Genomic DNA, 15888 nt, shown 5'->3' on the forward strand with positions numbered 1-15888 from the left:
TAATGATGCTACAATAGTTGTGAGGCAATTACACCAGCTCTAAATTGATCCCAAAGCTGTGGACTTGTGAGCAGGAGATGTGGCTGAGTTGAATGCTGATTCAACAAGCAAGACAAAACAAATAGCTCTCTGTGACTTAAAGTCGTACATTTTGTGGTGACTATTAAACGCTTCTCTTAGAATTATTATTATTATCATTATTTTTTGGAAGGCCTGAAAGTTCTAGTTTTCTTCCATGTATCATTGAACATAATCTGAAAAATAGATGAATAGAAATAAAAAGGCCATACACTTAAATATGTTGAAAATCTATGTGTGAAATTTAATTTATATTTTTAGCACAGGCGCACACACACACCAACACACAGACACACACACAAATAAATACTATATTCACCTTTTTGAGTAACTGCCCCTTGCCTTCAGGAAATCAATGGTCTTCTAACCACAATCTAGCATGAGTAGGCAGATGGCCTGGAGTTCCACTGTGACCTAAGCCGCCATGTGTTTACCATCAATGCATTCAGTAGAATGGCTCCAGCATGTTTTTTTTTTTTTTCAGGGACAAAAAAAAAATGAAATAAGAAATATCACCTTGCTACTTCCTTTAAAATTGAGGCTCAAGCACTGATGGATGTTTTGTCCTCTTGGCACAACATCCTTAAATCTTCAATTCTGTCTTACATGCGAGGTTTGAAAGACGCCTAGACAGCATAGCAGGTGTACGGTTGGAATCAGTGTAGCGGAAAGCAATGGGATTCCAGGGACATGGCCCGACACTTTCAGTGTGCTGCTCTCCTCTTGACTCCCCTACCAGTTTCCGGTCGTTGCCATCTGCTTGGGTGACACCACATACTGGAGACCCATGCCATCACATATTAGACATCGAATGTACAGCACTGCAAAAAAATATGAAAGTCATAGGAGAAGACTGAAGTGGAAATTCCTGGAAATCCTAACATTGAACTTGCATATACAACATGAAAAAAATACATGTTTTGTAATTATCCCGGGGCAGGGTCACCAACTCCAGTTTGTGGACGGCACCAATCCGGTCTTTTTTCAAGGACTCAACTCACCTAAATCAAATAATGAACACTTCAGCAATCTCTCCAGAAGCCCGGCAATGACCCTGGTTATTTAATTTAGGGGTGTTGGAGAAGGGACATATGGAAAACAGACTGGATATGTGGCCTCCAGGACCGGAGTTGGTGACCCCTGGCCAAGGGTAATAATCTATTAATACACTGGTCTAGTCAACATGCTCCACATATATAATGTACAAGCAAAATCTTACTACACTTCATTCCACCATCACAGATGTACTGGTCTTAAGCAGACAAATAACATTTAAATCTGTGTTTTTAGAATTTGCAAATTCTCGTCCGCCTCTTAATCTGCTAGCTTTTTACTGCATTCTTATCCCGGTGAGCCATCTAACCTTCTACTTGCACACACAGAGGCAAAATTCACATCCACACTTGACCACTTTTTGTTTTTGTTCCTTCCCCCCCACAAGTTCAATCATGTAGGAAAATATTTATTCATGGTCTATTGTCATTACTTGCCACGGACGAGTTGATGAGGTTGCTTTTTTATCTTACTTTGTCAAATCAAGGTGAAAAGCAGTTTAAAGAATGGGGGGAGATTAAAAAGATGGGCCTCGTTGTTCAAAGGAGACAATATAGACACATTTCCATTGCTTTGCTTTTATTCCAGAATCATCATGTTTAGTTTAGAGATGAATCATAGTGTTTTTTCTGTCCTACTGAATTATTCCAGACTGATACAGTAATTATTACACTATAACATTACCAATGCCTGAATATAATAATTTACCACATAACAAAATGTAATGCTCAACTGGGGCCTCACACAACATTTTGTGGATGGTTGAAACGTGCGACCTTGTTCAATTTAGGAAGCACAATTGTGGATAAAGTTTTGGATTCTTTTGGAATGACAACTTTTGTTACTCCCATAGTCCTGCTCAAATATTGGTTAGAAAAAATGGAATGCCCCATTTGAGAATCAAACAGAAACTTTTATACCTATCCTCTTCATTGTGTCATGACCTTTTTTTTACCTGCAATGACATTGACTTTTTCTTCTCCAATTGATAGTATAATGCTTATATCTTTTCATTCTCATGATTTCTTCTCGTATGCAATTGTGTTCACCTTGCATAACATGGATAAATCTATCCTCAGGTTGATCCAACATTCCAGGAGCTTGCTACTCTAACCTCTTTCTCATGAACCACATATTTCAAATTGTAGGTTTCACCCACGCACGCACACACACGCACCGCTCAGCCAGCACCGTTCGTACGGCTGGTGACAAGAGTTGCGGAATTAAGGCGCCACGTCTTGCCGTTTTAATCCCATGAATGAGGATGCAGAGAGCGGTGCAGTCACGCTCACAGAGCAGCATTTTAAAGAGATCAGCCCTGCCGAGCACCATGATCAGCTTCACATTGTGCATATCTGACACGTCCTTAAAGTGCTCCTAGGCATTGTGATCGGACTTATTTCCTTGAGTGACTTCTCCTCTTCCAAATCGTCTTATTCTGGTAACACGCTTAGTGTTGCTTGCCCACAGGAATAGCGTCTGAAACAAGTTCTCTGACACATTCCTAAGTCTGTTCAGCCGTTTGGAATGACATTTTTATTTAAAAAGCGAACACACTGTACCAGAACCACTTGAAATATATTGGGAACATTATAAATAACTCTATTTATTTCTTTTTTTTTAAAAAATCTCTTTTTTATGTGCTAGTGGGAGGATGTTGTAATTTTTAGGTCACACTTTAGTATTCAACCTTTCCTGTGTGTCTCTGAAGGGTTGTTTCTATTGACACTTTTTATGCAGCACAATTTACTTACAATTTAGAAACAGTTTAATGTGTATGCCACCTCTTACTCAAAGTCAGATGGGATGGGTTCTAGATTAACTCTAATTGGGAGAAAATGATGATTGATGGATCTTTTAGAGGCTAGGAGGAGTTATTTGAATCAAACCCTTGTTTTCCCACTGTGGTATGGCTTAATGACTTGGAATAAAGTTAAATGACCAAAATACACATTACTTTAGGCAAAAGATCGATTCAAATTCAATCCAATTATTTCTTAATGTAATGATGTAAAGCTTAAACTTATTAACAAATAGTGAGATTTTTTTCTTTTAATTTAAACAATATGTAGCTCTATTTTTTATATTAAACATGATTCGAATGTGTCAAACCTTTACCGTGTGACTCCACAATGAAACCTCTTACCAATCAATAACTAAGTCACATGTGTTGATCGGATATGAATAATGGTTTGTTTACACCTTCATTTTGGATGACATCCATCATTGTCACCAAAAATGAGTCCAGAAAATATTCAATTAAGACCTGAGGGTGCCATTCCTCATTTGTTATTCCGAGGTTAATTTTTGACTGTAGATTTGTCTTTTGTCGCTATAGGGCTAATAATTTACTTTTGTTCTATAGTCCAGTGACCACCATATAACAAAGTCAACTTTTGAATTCATAGGTTCATGTGAGTGACTCTAAATTGTCATTAGGATTTATTGTGGCTGCACTTGATTGTATGTGGTCTAGTGCCAACTCTGACACAACTTGGTTTTCTTTGAACTGGCTGTAGACAATGGATAAACTGAAAAGAGTTTGTCTGGCACTAGATGATAATGTAATGTTTCTACATTACCATTTGCATTGTGTTTAGCAATCAGTCTATTCATTTGATTTTAAATGAAAAACAGCTCGATTTAAATACTATAATTATTGTACGGTTTTTGTACTCTTATTTTAAGCACGGGTGGCCAAAGTTGACAAAGTAGTTGAGTTAGTAAATTTCACCCTGGCACAGTTTTCTATGGAGGAAAAAAAATGTGACTGCAGTCGTCTCTTGTGCCTCAGGCAACCGTGTCAGCCGGTCCAGCTCACGGATTGATTTTTCATCAAGTGGGAGGGGGTTTGACTGAAGAAAGGGTGAATGCCGCGCTGAGTGGCAAGCGGAGGAAGCAGTGGGAGATCCATTGGCCGACACAGTGAAAGTTTAACACTGGCCTGTGGTCTTGTTTCGCAGCTGGAGTCAGATTGTTGCTTTGGGCCATTGGCCTGTGTATTGACCAAGCTGGTCCCTCTCACCTGCCAATTCCTACCTGCCTTACATTTTTATTTTTTTGGGGTCTCGTTAAGGCTTAGAAGATGCTCGGCTGGTATTGATTTAAGCGCTCGCTGTATAGCAAGTGCACCCCTGTCTTGTCCTGCTTAAATTTAGCATTTAGTGTTCCTAAGCGGCAGACAATTTCAAGTGTCTGTCTGTCATGCTGTACCAAAGGGAACCCCAGTGCCAATGATTGTCAGTCTGTGATCAGTCCTGCATGGATCTGCTCCAATCCTATGTCCAGTCTGGAAGAAAAGGTCAGCCCAAATTGAACTGCTAACCGCAGTCTCCGACCATCTGCCTGTATGTCATTCTCATAGGCTAAAGTCAAATCATTACCCGCTGCACAGCCTGGCATTCATGTGGATGAGTTGTACATTATGTTCAATAATAACAGACATTCCGTCAGATGAAATACCTTGGCAAGTTAATTACTATTTTACACCTTCTGATGTTTGTATTTATGCGTGGATATTTGAATACATATCCAGTGAGAAGTGTTGTGAGTTTGACACAGACAGTAGAAGAGGCTTCTGGTATAGCTGAATTGCAATTATTTTCCTAATATATTGCAATTATTGTTTTGATGATTGCGACTGTGATTGAGTCTCTGGTTCCATATGTAAAATGCTTAGTGCAAATGGCAATGATGGAAAGGATGCTACCATTTCTGACAACTTTCATTTGGATAGTGTCCACTGACTTCATGAATTTTCTCCCAAAATGCTCTTGTTGCTTTAAGAGGTAAAATGGCAAGGTGTATTGTTGTTGCCTTGTTTGTTTGCATTTCATAATCGGGACCAATTAAAACCAAACATAAAGAGCAACCTTTTTGCCATTAATATTTGTAGTGTTTAGAGTTTGTGTCAGAGGGTCTGGTTTAATGTGTTGGCCTTTCCGTGACCTATGTTTACTTGTCCATTGTATGTTAACACAATTCATTTGCCCGCAGGCTTGACCAAAAAAAAAAAAAAAAAAATCTTTACCGAAACATCCATCAGTGCAAACTTGTGGCTAAATGTGAAGTGTGACTTGGGGGCTATAGTGTTCACAATAGCACCCATTTATAGGCACTGCATTCACATCAGAGGATTTGTCACGACCTCCACAAGGTCACCAAGATGCATCTTGGCAATTGTGTCACACTGAGGGATTTCCGTGTAGTAAAAGAACAGAATTGGAGGCAGGATTGCAGAGTGAGCTGTGGATTTATGTGACGCTAACAGAGGCATTTATGAGAAGATTGCCACCCCTCTTTTTCCTCCTGGCAGCAGAGTTGCTTGTTTGCTTTAGGATTCCATGTGCAAATATTAGTCGTTCTCGTGCACCTGCTGCATTGTGCCACCAAACACCCCCTTCCATTCTGGTCTCCCACCCTTTATGTCGATAGACTTCATTTGTCACACATACAAAGGGGGACAGAAACACAATAGACGCACATTTTAGTGGTGCCTCGCTCTTCATTGGTGTCTGACAAGGAGTAAACAAGGGTGACATGACTTCCAAGGCTGCTGCTTGTTGTTTTTTAATCCAGGCTAAGTGCAGGCTGCAAACTGAAGGATTGCTAAATTATAGCACTCCACATCATTCCTATCAACTTGGGCCACATTTGATGGACTCATCTGTGTGCATTTGTCATGACTTTTCTAATATATTACGAAATGTTTTTGTTTGTGGGACGTTTAGTGGCAGATTGTTGTTGTTTGCTGCAAAAACTTAAGAGATAATGCTGCCACATTCACTTTTCCCTTCTGTCTGCAGGATAGATCTCATATTCTAGCATATTTTTACATGTATTACTTTACCCATGATACAACCAAACCTAATGTTCATCGAGAAATATAAATACAAATAAATATATGCATAAATAAATACTATATTACCATTTATAGAGTATCTGTTTATACTTATATTGTGTGTGTTATTAACACAGCATAAAAAAAACATAACTAATGCCTGTAGCGGCGGGTTTTTGTGTGTGTGTGTTTTGCTAGAACATATAATTGGTATCTTAGAAAATAAATGTGGTCCTTGAATATTTTAATTAACTACTGTATAAAATACATTTAAATAAATGAATGAGAATCTTGAGTTTGAGAAGGCCTCTTTTGAGAGCAGTGACATCTGCCAAGGCTACCGAGAGGAGGTAATATTTCCCTTGTGAGGTGTGCCATATTCATGTGTATTTTTTACAATGATAGCCGAGTTTTCAAATATCACCGCAAATGTTATTTCCTTCCTTGACCTGAGTGATTTTAATTGCTAACTCTCAAATAGTTCTGGTGAAAATGGTGTAATTCCAGCAAGGTTCGATAGCATGCCAATTAATTTGCCATAGATGTGCCGTTATTATTAACCTGTTAATCGCAGTGTGAATAGTTTTGTTTCTAATGTAATATAAACTTTAATTAATAAAGGTGGTGATGAAGTGGAGACTTATCAAACTAGCTCGTGTCCATTAGAGGGCCCAAACCGTCATAAGGCAGCCTTATTAAAGCCCATTTCCAAAGTGTTTATGAGCCCGCTGTGAAAACAGCCAAAAAAAAAACCGTGCAGAAATGCCGATACATGAGGAAAAACAAATTAGTTTGTGTAATTAGTTCAAATTAAGAGATTGTAATCCATGAGGAATGGCGATGGGAAGATGTGCTATCGGAAGAGAGTTAGTTAGATAGCTATTGGGCTGGTGAGATCGGTGGGAGGGAATCCTTCGCCTCCTTTTGTTTGCCCCCGAAGTAATGAACAAAGACCCCGAGGCACTCAACTAATAAAGATACCCGTAATAAAAATATGGCCGGTAATCTTTCGGCGAAATTTAGGAAGTGAAGGCCACCTACATTGAAGATATTTCTGCTCTAAGGGGAAAAAAAACTGCAGTTTCGCATATTAATAATACATATTCTGCTTGGGTAAATGCAAATGCATGATCAATTGCAGTATTACATCCATTGACCTCTGTTTTGTGAAAAACATACGCTTAGTTTTTGTTAGAATGTTTTTTCTGCAAAGCCGTTAGTATTTTACTCAGCTAATGATCATTAAATTATGTTATAACTTCAATAGAAACAAAGATTTCTAAGGCTAACCTCATTGGCAGCATGACTCAGGGCTGCAACAAACAAACCAAAGTGTTATTTTACCTCCTTCTATCATCTTCATCTTTCAAGAACCTTGACATTTTCCAACACGTGAAGTATTTATTTAGTCCTATTGGGCTTTGGTAAAAAAAATGCTCAACCTATTGGTTAACCTTCCGTCGAGGAGAAGGAACAGGTACTATGTCAATGCAGTAAACTAAGTAAAAACATAAATACAAGCATCAATATAGTAATCCACATCTGTTATAAAATGCACTTTTTGTAATACAATGCACAATGCCATAATTTAGGATATCAGCATTTTATGCAGTACACATTTAGGCATGATGGTCTAACAGGTTAAAGCAATTGAAATCATTTTCCATGTAGATTTGTCCAATTATTCATAATATGTAGCTACTATAATGTCACAGCAATTCCAACAAATATGAACACTAATTTTGATTGTGTCTCTCGCACTGATCATCCTATTTAAATCTCCACTAATAGACAGTACAGCAAATTGGAAATCAGGTGGGCTCTTTCCCACAGCTAGAAATAAAGTTTCTGGGGTTGAGAGTTGAGTGTTTTCTGTTATCTGTAAAATAAATATAATATGACATAAAAAAGGACAAAATTTCACTCTTTCAGATGAAACAGCATTTTTTTATTTTCTTTTTTTGTCATCAAGTCTAAAGGTCATGTTTGACATTCTAAAAAAAGTTATTCTTCCAGCATTTTTTTTACGCCAGAATGTGTGTGAGATGAGCTGTATCCCTTAAAGTGATAGATACAATCAGACAGGCAATCAAAAAATAGATGTCTGACCTCATAATGGCATGTCGTCTGTTTTATCATCAACAAAAATATAGTCTATTGATGTGTATATACAGTAGCATGCTTGTTTCTCTTAGAAACACTGTGGCATAATCAGGGAAGTTGTTCTAGTCCTTGTCAACACAAATTATTCTAAAGTCCTCTAAAGTTTCCGTTGGTACGAGTGTTAGCGAGAATTTGTCTTCTTTTGCCCATAGTTTGCTGGGATACTCTCCAGCACCCCCATGACCTTGTCAGGACAGGTGAAAATGAATGAATGAAAATGACCTTGAAGACGCCATCTTATTTTGACACCTTGAACCTCCCCTCAACTCAAATACTTTTTTTTAGACTGTATTCTCTAATAAGGATCATGGGAACATGTGTAATCTAGCCATCTGTCCAAGGAATAGCCCTAAGGTTAAATCTGTCTTTGTCATCCCATCCTGACGGTGCACCAATATTATCGGCTGAATGCTTAAAAGCATGGTGGGGTCATGACAGACACCAGCAGCAGCCTTCAGGGCCAGTGAGTGAAATTCTTTCCCAGAAGCGCTCAAGAGCACTGCGGTTACTGAGAGATGCCTTGGCACAAGTGAAGTGTGTTTCCCTCCGAATGATTGGCTGCAGGGATCAATCCATTTGCTGCTCCGGGAGCAGGTTCAATTTGAGAGGCAGAGTCAGAGCCTTCCCACACTCCCTTGCCTCTGACTGACAGCATGCAAGCGGCATGTTGAGATGCAGGGCAGACTAAAATACACTTGTTAAAAGCTCCAGGTCATAGACAATGTGGAGGATTATTGATTCAATAGATTGTTTTGTCTCCCTGACATTCTTTTGGATTTTTACCTCAACAATTGTTTCTTCACTTTTGGAATTATTGTGCTTTCTCTGTGTCAAGTCACATTTTGTTAGCTTGAGAATACATCAGAAACATGTTTACGGTAAATCAAATATATTGCAGACTCATTGAATTTGTACTACCATATTTCCTCTCCTTCCTCGAATTAGGATCTATCCAACAGGTTCCAGTAGTATAATTGTATATATTCACTCATTTTCCCATGCCATGTCACTCATAATTACAACACTTGTTCTTTTGCTACATGATTTGACAGACTCAAACGACATTAAGTTTCCCTGAGCTTTTGATTATTTGACATACCGTAATTTGCTTTTTGTTATTTCAAGTATCTTCATGATCAAATATCATGCAATCATCTTTGTGCAAATCCCAACAGTATAGTCGTGGACTTTGATGCTGTGATTTGGGTAAAATCACCTTTTTGTCGTGTTTAAGCAAGCTGTCCAGGGTAATGTGAGGTTTGCCAAGCCTTATTCAGACCAGATGTCTAAGGGTTCACCATGTTAGAAATACACCCTTGGGATCCTTTCTTTAGACACTTGATTGACTCGAGGCCGGTAACACAATCCTCACTCCCTCGCAATTAGTCTGAAGCCAAAAAAAAAGAATGACTAAGACCCGAGCTATGACCGTTTTGCTGCACTGGCTACTAGTGATAGACACTGGAATGTAATTTTGAAGACCTGATTAGCTCAGGCATGCAGTGGTTTGCTTCTAGCCAGTTGAGATAAGTTATTTTCCTCGCCCGTTTTTGTGGTATCCATGGGCATCCGGAAGTGAACATGTGGTACTGTTTAGCTTAGTAATGCACAGTGTTTTAATGAACGTCTTTTGGGAAATGGACGGCAACCAGGATGCTGAGTGTTGGCCAGCAGAACGTGCTGAACGTTCAAGTGCTGGATAACTCGTTTTATCACACATACTCCAGAGGGAAAATCGCAGTCCAAGACCCACAAGGCGTAACACGGTTGCCAATTGATCCTGAATAAGCCAAATGTGTTTTTGCTCTCACGTTCATTTATTTCCTCTATGTAATCCTTGTTAATTCAGTGATTGTTTTGGCATGGGGGAAAGTGTTTACCTCCCACCAGTTAATAGGATGTGTTTCAGGTTTTAGACACTCATGAGGGAATTCTCCTTGTGTGCTTTTTATGTGAGGGTTATTTTGAATTATTCATACCACTTGCATTTTACGTGAATATTTTTGAAAAACATGGCAATCAATGAATAACCAGGACATTACCATAATTGTTTTTTTTAATTTTTTTAAAATTTATCCAATGTGCATGGTCATTCAGAACACAAACAGAGCCAACGAAAAGTTAGGTATGACCTCCTTAGTGGAATTTTCAACTGCATGTTGTGCTGTTCGAAATGTATATTTTGATGGGACTCAACTAGTTGTACTCGCAGTATTAATGTTTTAGTGTGTGAGTCAATAAAATATTGTCCACTTCACAAATCACCCTTGGTGAGTGACCGCTGTATGGATTTGTAACAGGGATTATTTGTGCAAATAGACATCGGAACAAGCAGAATGGTTTTGTTGTCACAGTATTATGCTTTAGCCATTGGCAACTTGTTGAACACGTTTAAATATTGGCAATGACATTAGTCAGATGTCGCTGGCCATCTCTGTTGGAAATCTCATTGGTCATTTATATTTGGGAGGATAATCCAAAAGTTTTGTGTGAAAGTCCGGAAGTTTATTTGTGTCTTTGGACAGTGTGAGATCCATTACTTTGGCCGATTGTGGTAAAAAAAAATATTGCTGCAATATAACTTCTGCATGTGTAACAAAATTTGAGTGTTTCGAATCGAATCGATTGATGTTTTTGAGAAGGATGAAAAGCAGAGTACCTATTAAAGTGCCACTATTCTTAGCCACCATATTAACAGCACATTTTGTATTCCTCTCGTGTTGTGTCTATTGACATCAGAATTTACAGTTCAATAGAAAAACCATCAACCAGGTGGACTTGCATAGCCACTCAAACCAAAGTCCCTACCAAACAACACATTACATGTTTCTCCAACAAATATTAAACATGTATTTTGTATCGTATACTTTATCTTTTCCAAAACATTTCGATGATGAACGTAAACTTGGGCCAATAATAATGGATAGCAATCCGATTCAGAAGCTGCATACAATATGCTTTAGTAGCATACACAAAATTACACACATATTAGTACATTCCTCGGAACACAGCTGATTTGTATAAATGCTAATATCCCTCACATGACGTGTTGACAGTGAGGCGTTGGAGCGAGGCAGGTGCCTTCGGCGCCTCTTCATCTAGCTGCCCGCGAGATACTGCCTCTTTGATTGTTTCTTCAAACACAAGATGGTGGCGCTCGGGGAACAAGTTGTTTGTTCTAGAATTCTTGGGAGACTTCTCCTAGGAGACCCCTACTCTTCCTTCTGAGCAGTTAAGATTATCAACAAAATCTGCTGCCACTACCAGAAGCAGAATAGGCCTCTTTCGGGACTATAAAATGTCACGTATTGCTCTGAAATGCAAAAGTTACTTCTTCAAAAGTGCACTCACTTCCTAACAATGTTGGGCGAATATTTTCCAAAAGGAAACTAGTATTAATAGGTTACTCTTTCTTTAATTTCATTTCCTTTCCTTTCAATGTACACCTTAAATGCTTATAATTACAAGAACAATTTCCTATGAAACAAACAAAGAAGTATTGTCTGTATACAAACATACTATAATTATTTTTCTTCTTCCCCACTAGTGAGGAAAGATACTAAGGAGGAAACTGACGACCGAATGACACAGTTTAAGAAGAAGGCAAAGGAGCTTCGCATTTTGGATGCAAAGACTGCACAGAATCTATGTAAGTAGTTCACATATGCATATTTTCAAACATAACCTTTCCTGCTGTCTTTTCTATCAAATCCTGGGGAAGACCATTGGTGTTTTTTTTCCTGTTGTCCAATGGAAACTTGTTCCTTGGCAGATGTTAATAGTCACCCCAATGCTAGTTGTGTATTAGGGCTTTTTAACATTTAAAAAATATATACATATTTTAAGATAACTGAGGCTCCATGTTTGCCATTTAAATCTCTTTTTTTCATGACTGTGGTATTTCGTCTACATTCCTCTTCTGTCATTATGCAAAAAGAAACAATTTTGCAGATGTAGAGCCAGTATAAATATATATTTATAATGTATATATATATATTTAGTATTGAAGTATATTTTGTCCCACCAGCCAACAGTTGGCATATTACCAAAGTCTGATTAAGACACAGAACCTTGACATATGTTCCGAACATATGGACAACACAGGTGTCATGCATTCCCAGCTGCGACAATGTTCTATTTTACCAATGCCATCACTTATTGTGAAGCAACATGATGCTTGATCCTTCCAGTGACATTTGACATTTAAGGCCTGGATTGTGAAATTAAATGCAAAATTCCCTATTACAGCATTCTGAAACTGCTCGGTATTTTTTGTTATTTCTTTTAAGGAAACAATGTTCAAGTTGTTCCATTTTTTTCAAGCAATATTATCGGGCAAAAATGTAAATTGCACTTTTATTTTGTCATTCTCCTTATTCGACAGCTATTTTCTTGGGTTCGTTCCGGCTTCCTTATGAGGAGATCCGAGACATCGTACTTCAGGTGGATGAGGAACTACTGAGCGAGTCACTCATTCAGGTAAGGGATATTAAAGTGTGCACCTTCCCATGTACAAAGCCCCTCATTTATACCATAAAGAGCAAAATATGATGGAAACTTGACTTCTCAATGTTGCAAATCGCTGTTCAGTTTAAATTCCATCACATCATGCATGTTTTGTTAACATCCAGGATAATTGTGTAATTTGGCTTTTTATGCATCTATTGCAATACTCGTCTGGTCGCACAATGCACGTCCCCGGAAATGCAACCTATCAGAGTGAAAATAAATGGTGACTGGCCTCCACGAGATGACCGACTCTATTTAAAATGTGCTATGATCTGCGTTTGGCACAAGCTGGTCACCTCATTGTCCGTTGGACCGTGGAGACCCCACATTTATCGCCTGATAATAGATGATGAAGGACAGGGCTTGGCAAAAGCTCCACAACTGCAGCCTCTTTTCCGCTAGGCTTTTGTCTTAAAGCATGATTGATGAGATCACTGAAGGCTACTTCAGTTTGCTCTCTTTTTTCTCTTTTTGGCGTTTGCCAAACTGAAAACAGATGGGCCCATTTGAGGTAAAATATGTGTATCATCTCAGACTTGCAATTGTCTATAGGCGTAATTTATGTTCATCCACAGACGATACCTACTGGGTCTTCGTGTTGAATTCTGATAACCTTTTAATATGCCCGGTAATTGGGTGGAAAATAAGGATTTGTTCTATGTTAAACAGCCACCATCCACTGTGTTATTTTCATTCAAAATATAATTATTCAATGTTCTTCAGAATTCAATGTGTTGAATCCTTGAACATTTTTCTTCTAATATACCAGGCGCATTAGTGCATCAATGTACTTACTGCATTTGTCATTCAAACTTTCTCTTTGATTTTGTCATTTTTGTTTCATTTCTTAATGGGTTTTTTTATTTGTCTTAATTAATGGGTTTGACAAATGATTGTGCGTCTTAGGCACTTCACCAGAACAATATATTATAACTGTTATTCCAACAAAATATGTTCAAGGTTATGGAACACAAACTGAATTTGTACATAATGCACACTGTTCATTTGGGGGAAAAATAAGTCATTTCAAGTGTGCCTTCTAGTCTGAAAAATTATGAATAATTTTCCTTCCAAGGGTGGTAGGGATGCTGAAGCCTACCCAAAATAACTATGGGAATGAGCAGGGACACACCCTGAACTGGTTGCCAGGCAACCCATACCTTATGATATCATTCATCATACAAAGTTCGAATAGCTCAAAACATTTGATTTCTATGACTAAAATTCAATCAAGGAAAAAAAAAAAGTATAGGGTACATACACAAGTAAATGTAAATATTCCCCACCTAATCATCTGACAAAAGAGATGATTACCCTTCTGAATTCATTTGAGAACTCTTGCTTGTTGTAAAATTGCAACGAGAGTAGCTGCTATCAGCTCTTAGACAAGCAAGCCGGGCACCTGATTAATGGAAGGAATAGCCAAAATGGAAGGAATCAAGGAAGCAAGGAGTGTTCATAATGCATCTAAAACTCTGTAACTCAATCTTATTATCCTCCTTCTCTGGCGACATGTCTAATGTAATGATTTGTCAGCAGAATGTGGCAGTGCATTGGCCTTGAAGTACCCCCACAATGTGTCACTATGGCAGAATGGATAGATAGAAGTTGATTGGCTCTCCTTATTCTGCATTAGGGCCCATCATTGCTTCCCGAGATGATGTACCCGTGTCTGAATGCTGCCAGACAGACTCTCAGGCCCTCGCCATTCATCCAAACGCCATTTGAATCTTTGCAATTCCACATATGCAACTCCCGCCCCTCGTCACCCTCCTCCCCCATCCATCCGGCGTACAAACATATTTACACTACATGCAAATAGAACGAATGTGTCAATTATGCCCTACGCCTCTGGTCCCCATTGCCAAATTGTGTCATTTATCATCCGAGTGATAAATATGCGTAAGGCTCGTCGTGCACATGAGCAACCAGCAGGCATTTGTGTTAAATCCTGCACACCCCTCACATCTCGTTTTTGGACAAGATGCACATCAAAGCGGACAGGGTCACCTTTACGCATCAGGTCAGCAATAACATTGCTTGCATACATAGCATCGTAACTGACTGTCATTTCAAAGTTGGAAAATGTGGGCTCATTCGGATTGTCTGACGCTATATATGTAACAATCCTAACCGTCTTGATGTTTCAGGGACCTGTTTGCTTTGCATGGTCTCCCTCTCCAATTATGGCCCTAACAGATGCATGACCATGCTTTCATTTACATTTTTTCTTCAATGTTTCTGCATTTGTTGCCATTTTTGTGGAAATTGTGCAGCATGGCTTTGTACTATTGCCCACTCAAACCTTAAAAGTTAGATGCGTGGTTGTGTGTGTGTGTGTGTGTAGCAGCTCCTAACTATGCCTATTAAATATTGATTATATTGACTTATCATCGCCACTTTCAGCATTAGGGATCTTTTATTATTGTTTTGTTTTTCATAAGGGTGCCTATCTTATCCCATCATGTGTGTGTGACAATTGGTTTAGAGTTGATAATTGGACAAGTGCAAGGGGAAATGTGTGCCACTTTAAATTAAACTCATCCTCGTCTCCAAGGAAACATTCCAGTAAAATCCATTGACAACAGCTGGCTCACAATGCTGCCTACAAAATATTTAGTTGACATTGACATGAATTACATATAAGACGTGAAAACAATCCACTCAGGCCAGATGGAGATTAAAAATAAAATTTGTGAGAGCATTTGCCATTTTACTTCCTTAGCGAGCACCATTCAACTGACAGAATCCTCTTAGTATTATGTATTAACACGACATTTTTTTTACCCCTTGTCATAAATCTCATATTAAGTTGCAAAAGAATACCCTTCTGCTGATCACAGTTTGTCTTCCAACGATCCCTCCCACTTTACTAATCCCTGCTTGTCTGAGTTAATTCAGTCTTTAGTTATTCAGATTAAGCCGTACGTTTCTCCAAAAAAGAAAAATAGAATTCACATATAAGATAAGGAGAGGACATAGCACACTGACTGTACAGTCCTAACACACTGCTTGTCTGCCAAGTAAAGTCAGCATAGGCTTGTCATATTACGTCCTCACCTTTCCTCCCTTCACCTTCACCATGGCAACCACCTTTCCTGCCGGGTCTCGCGGGAGCCTGTTGCACCAGTCTCGTGTGTTGTTATTGTTTATCTCTCTTGTCAATCATTGAGACGTCGCTCATCCATATGCATACCCCCTGTGGCTCTGTCACCCTCCCCTCTAGTGGTCTTCCATCATTAAAT

At 38.7% G+C, this 15888-nt stretch overlaps 1 protein-coding gene across 1 annotated transcript in view; it reads left to right on the forward strand.

Annotated features, from left to right (window-relative positions):
* diaph2 (diaphanous-related formin 2) overlaps positions 1 to 15888 on the forward strand; it is a 191244-nt gene that overhangs the window by 94809 nt on the left and 80547 nt on the right. The window contains exons 22-23 of the mRNA XM_077732903.1: positions 11682 to 11783; positions 12519 to 12613. Of these exons, the coding sequence (XP_077589029.1) occupies positions 11682 to 11783; positions 12519 to 12613 (197 nt within the window). The remainder of the gene's footprint in view (positions 1 to 11681; positions 11784 to 12518; positions 12614 to 15888) is intronic.

The sequence above is a fragment of the Stigmatopora nigra genome, chromosome 14 (genome assembly GCF_051989575.1).
Source record: "Stigmatopora nigra isolate UIUO_SnigA chromosome 14, RoL_Snig_1.1, whole genome shotgun sequence".
Classification (NCBI taxonomy): Eukaryota; Metazoa; Chordata; class Actinopteri; order Syngnathiformes; family Syngnathidae; genus Stigmatopora; species Stigmatopora nigra.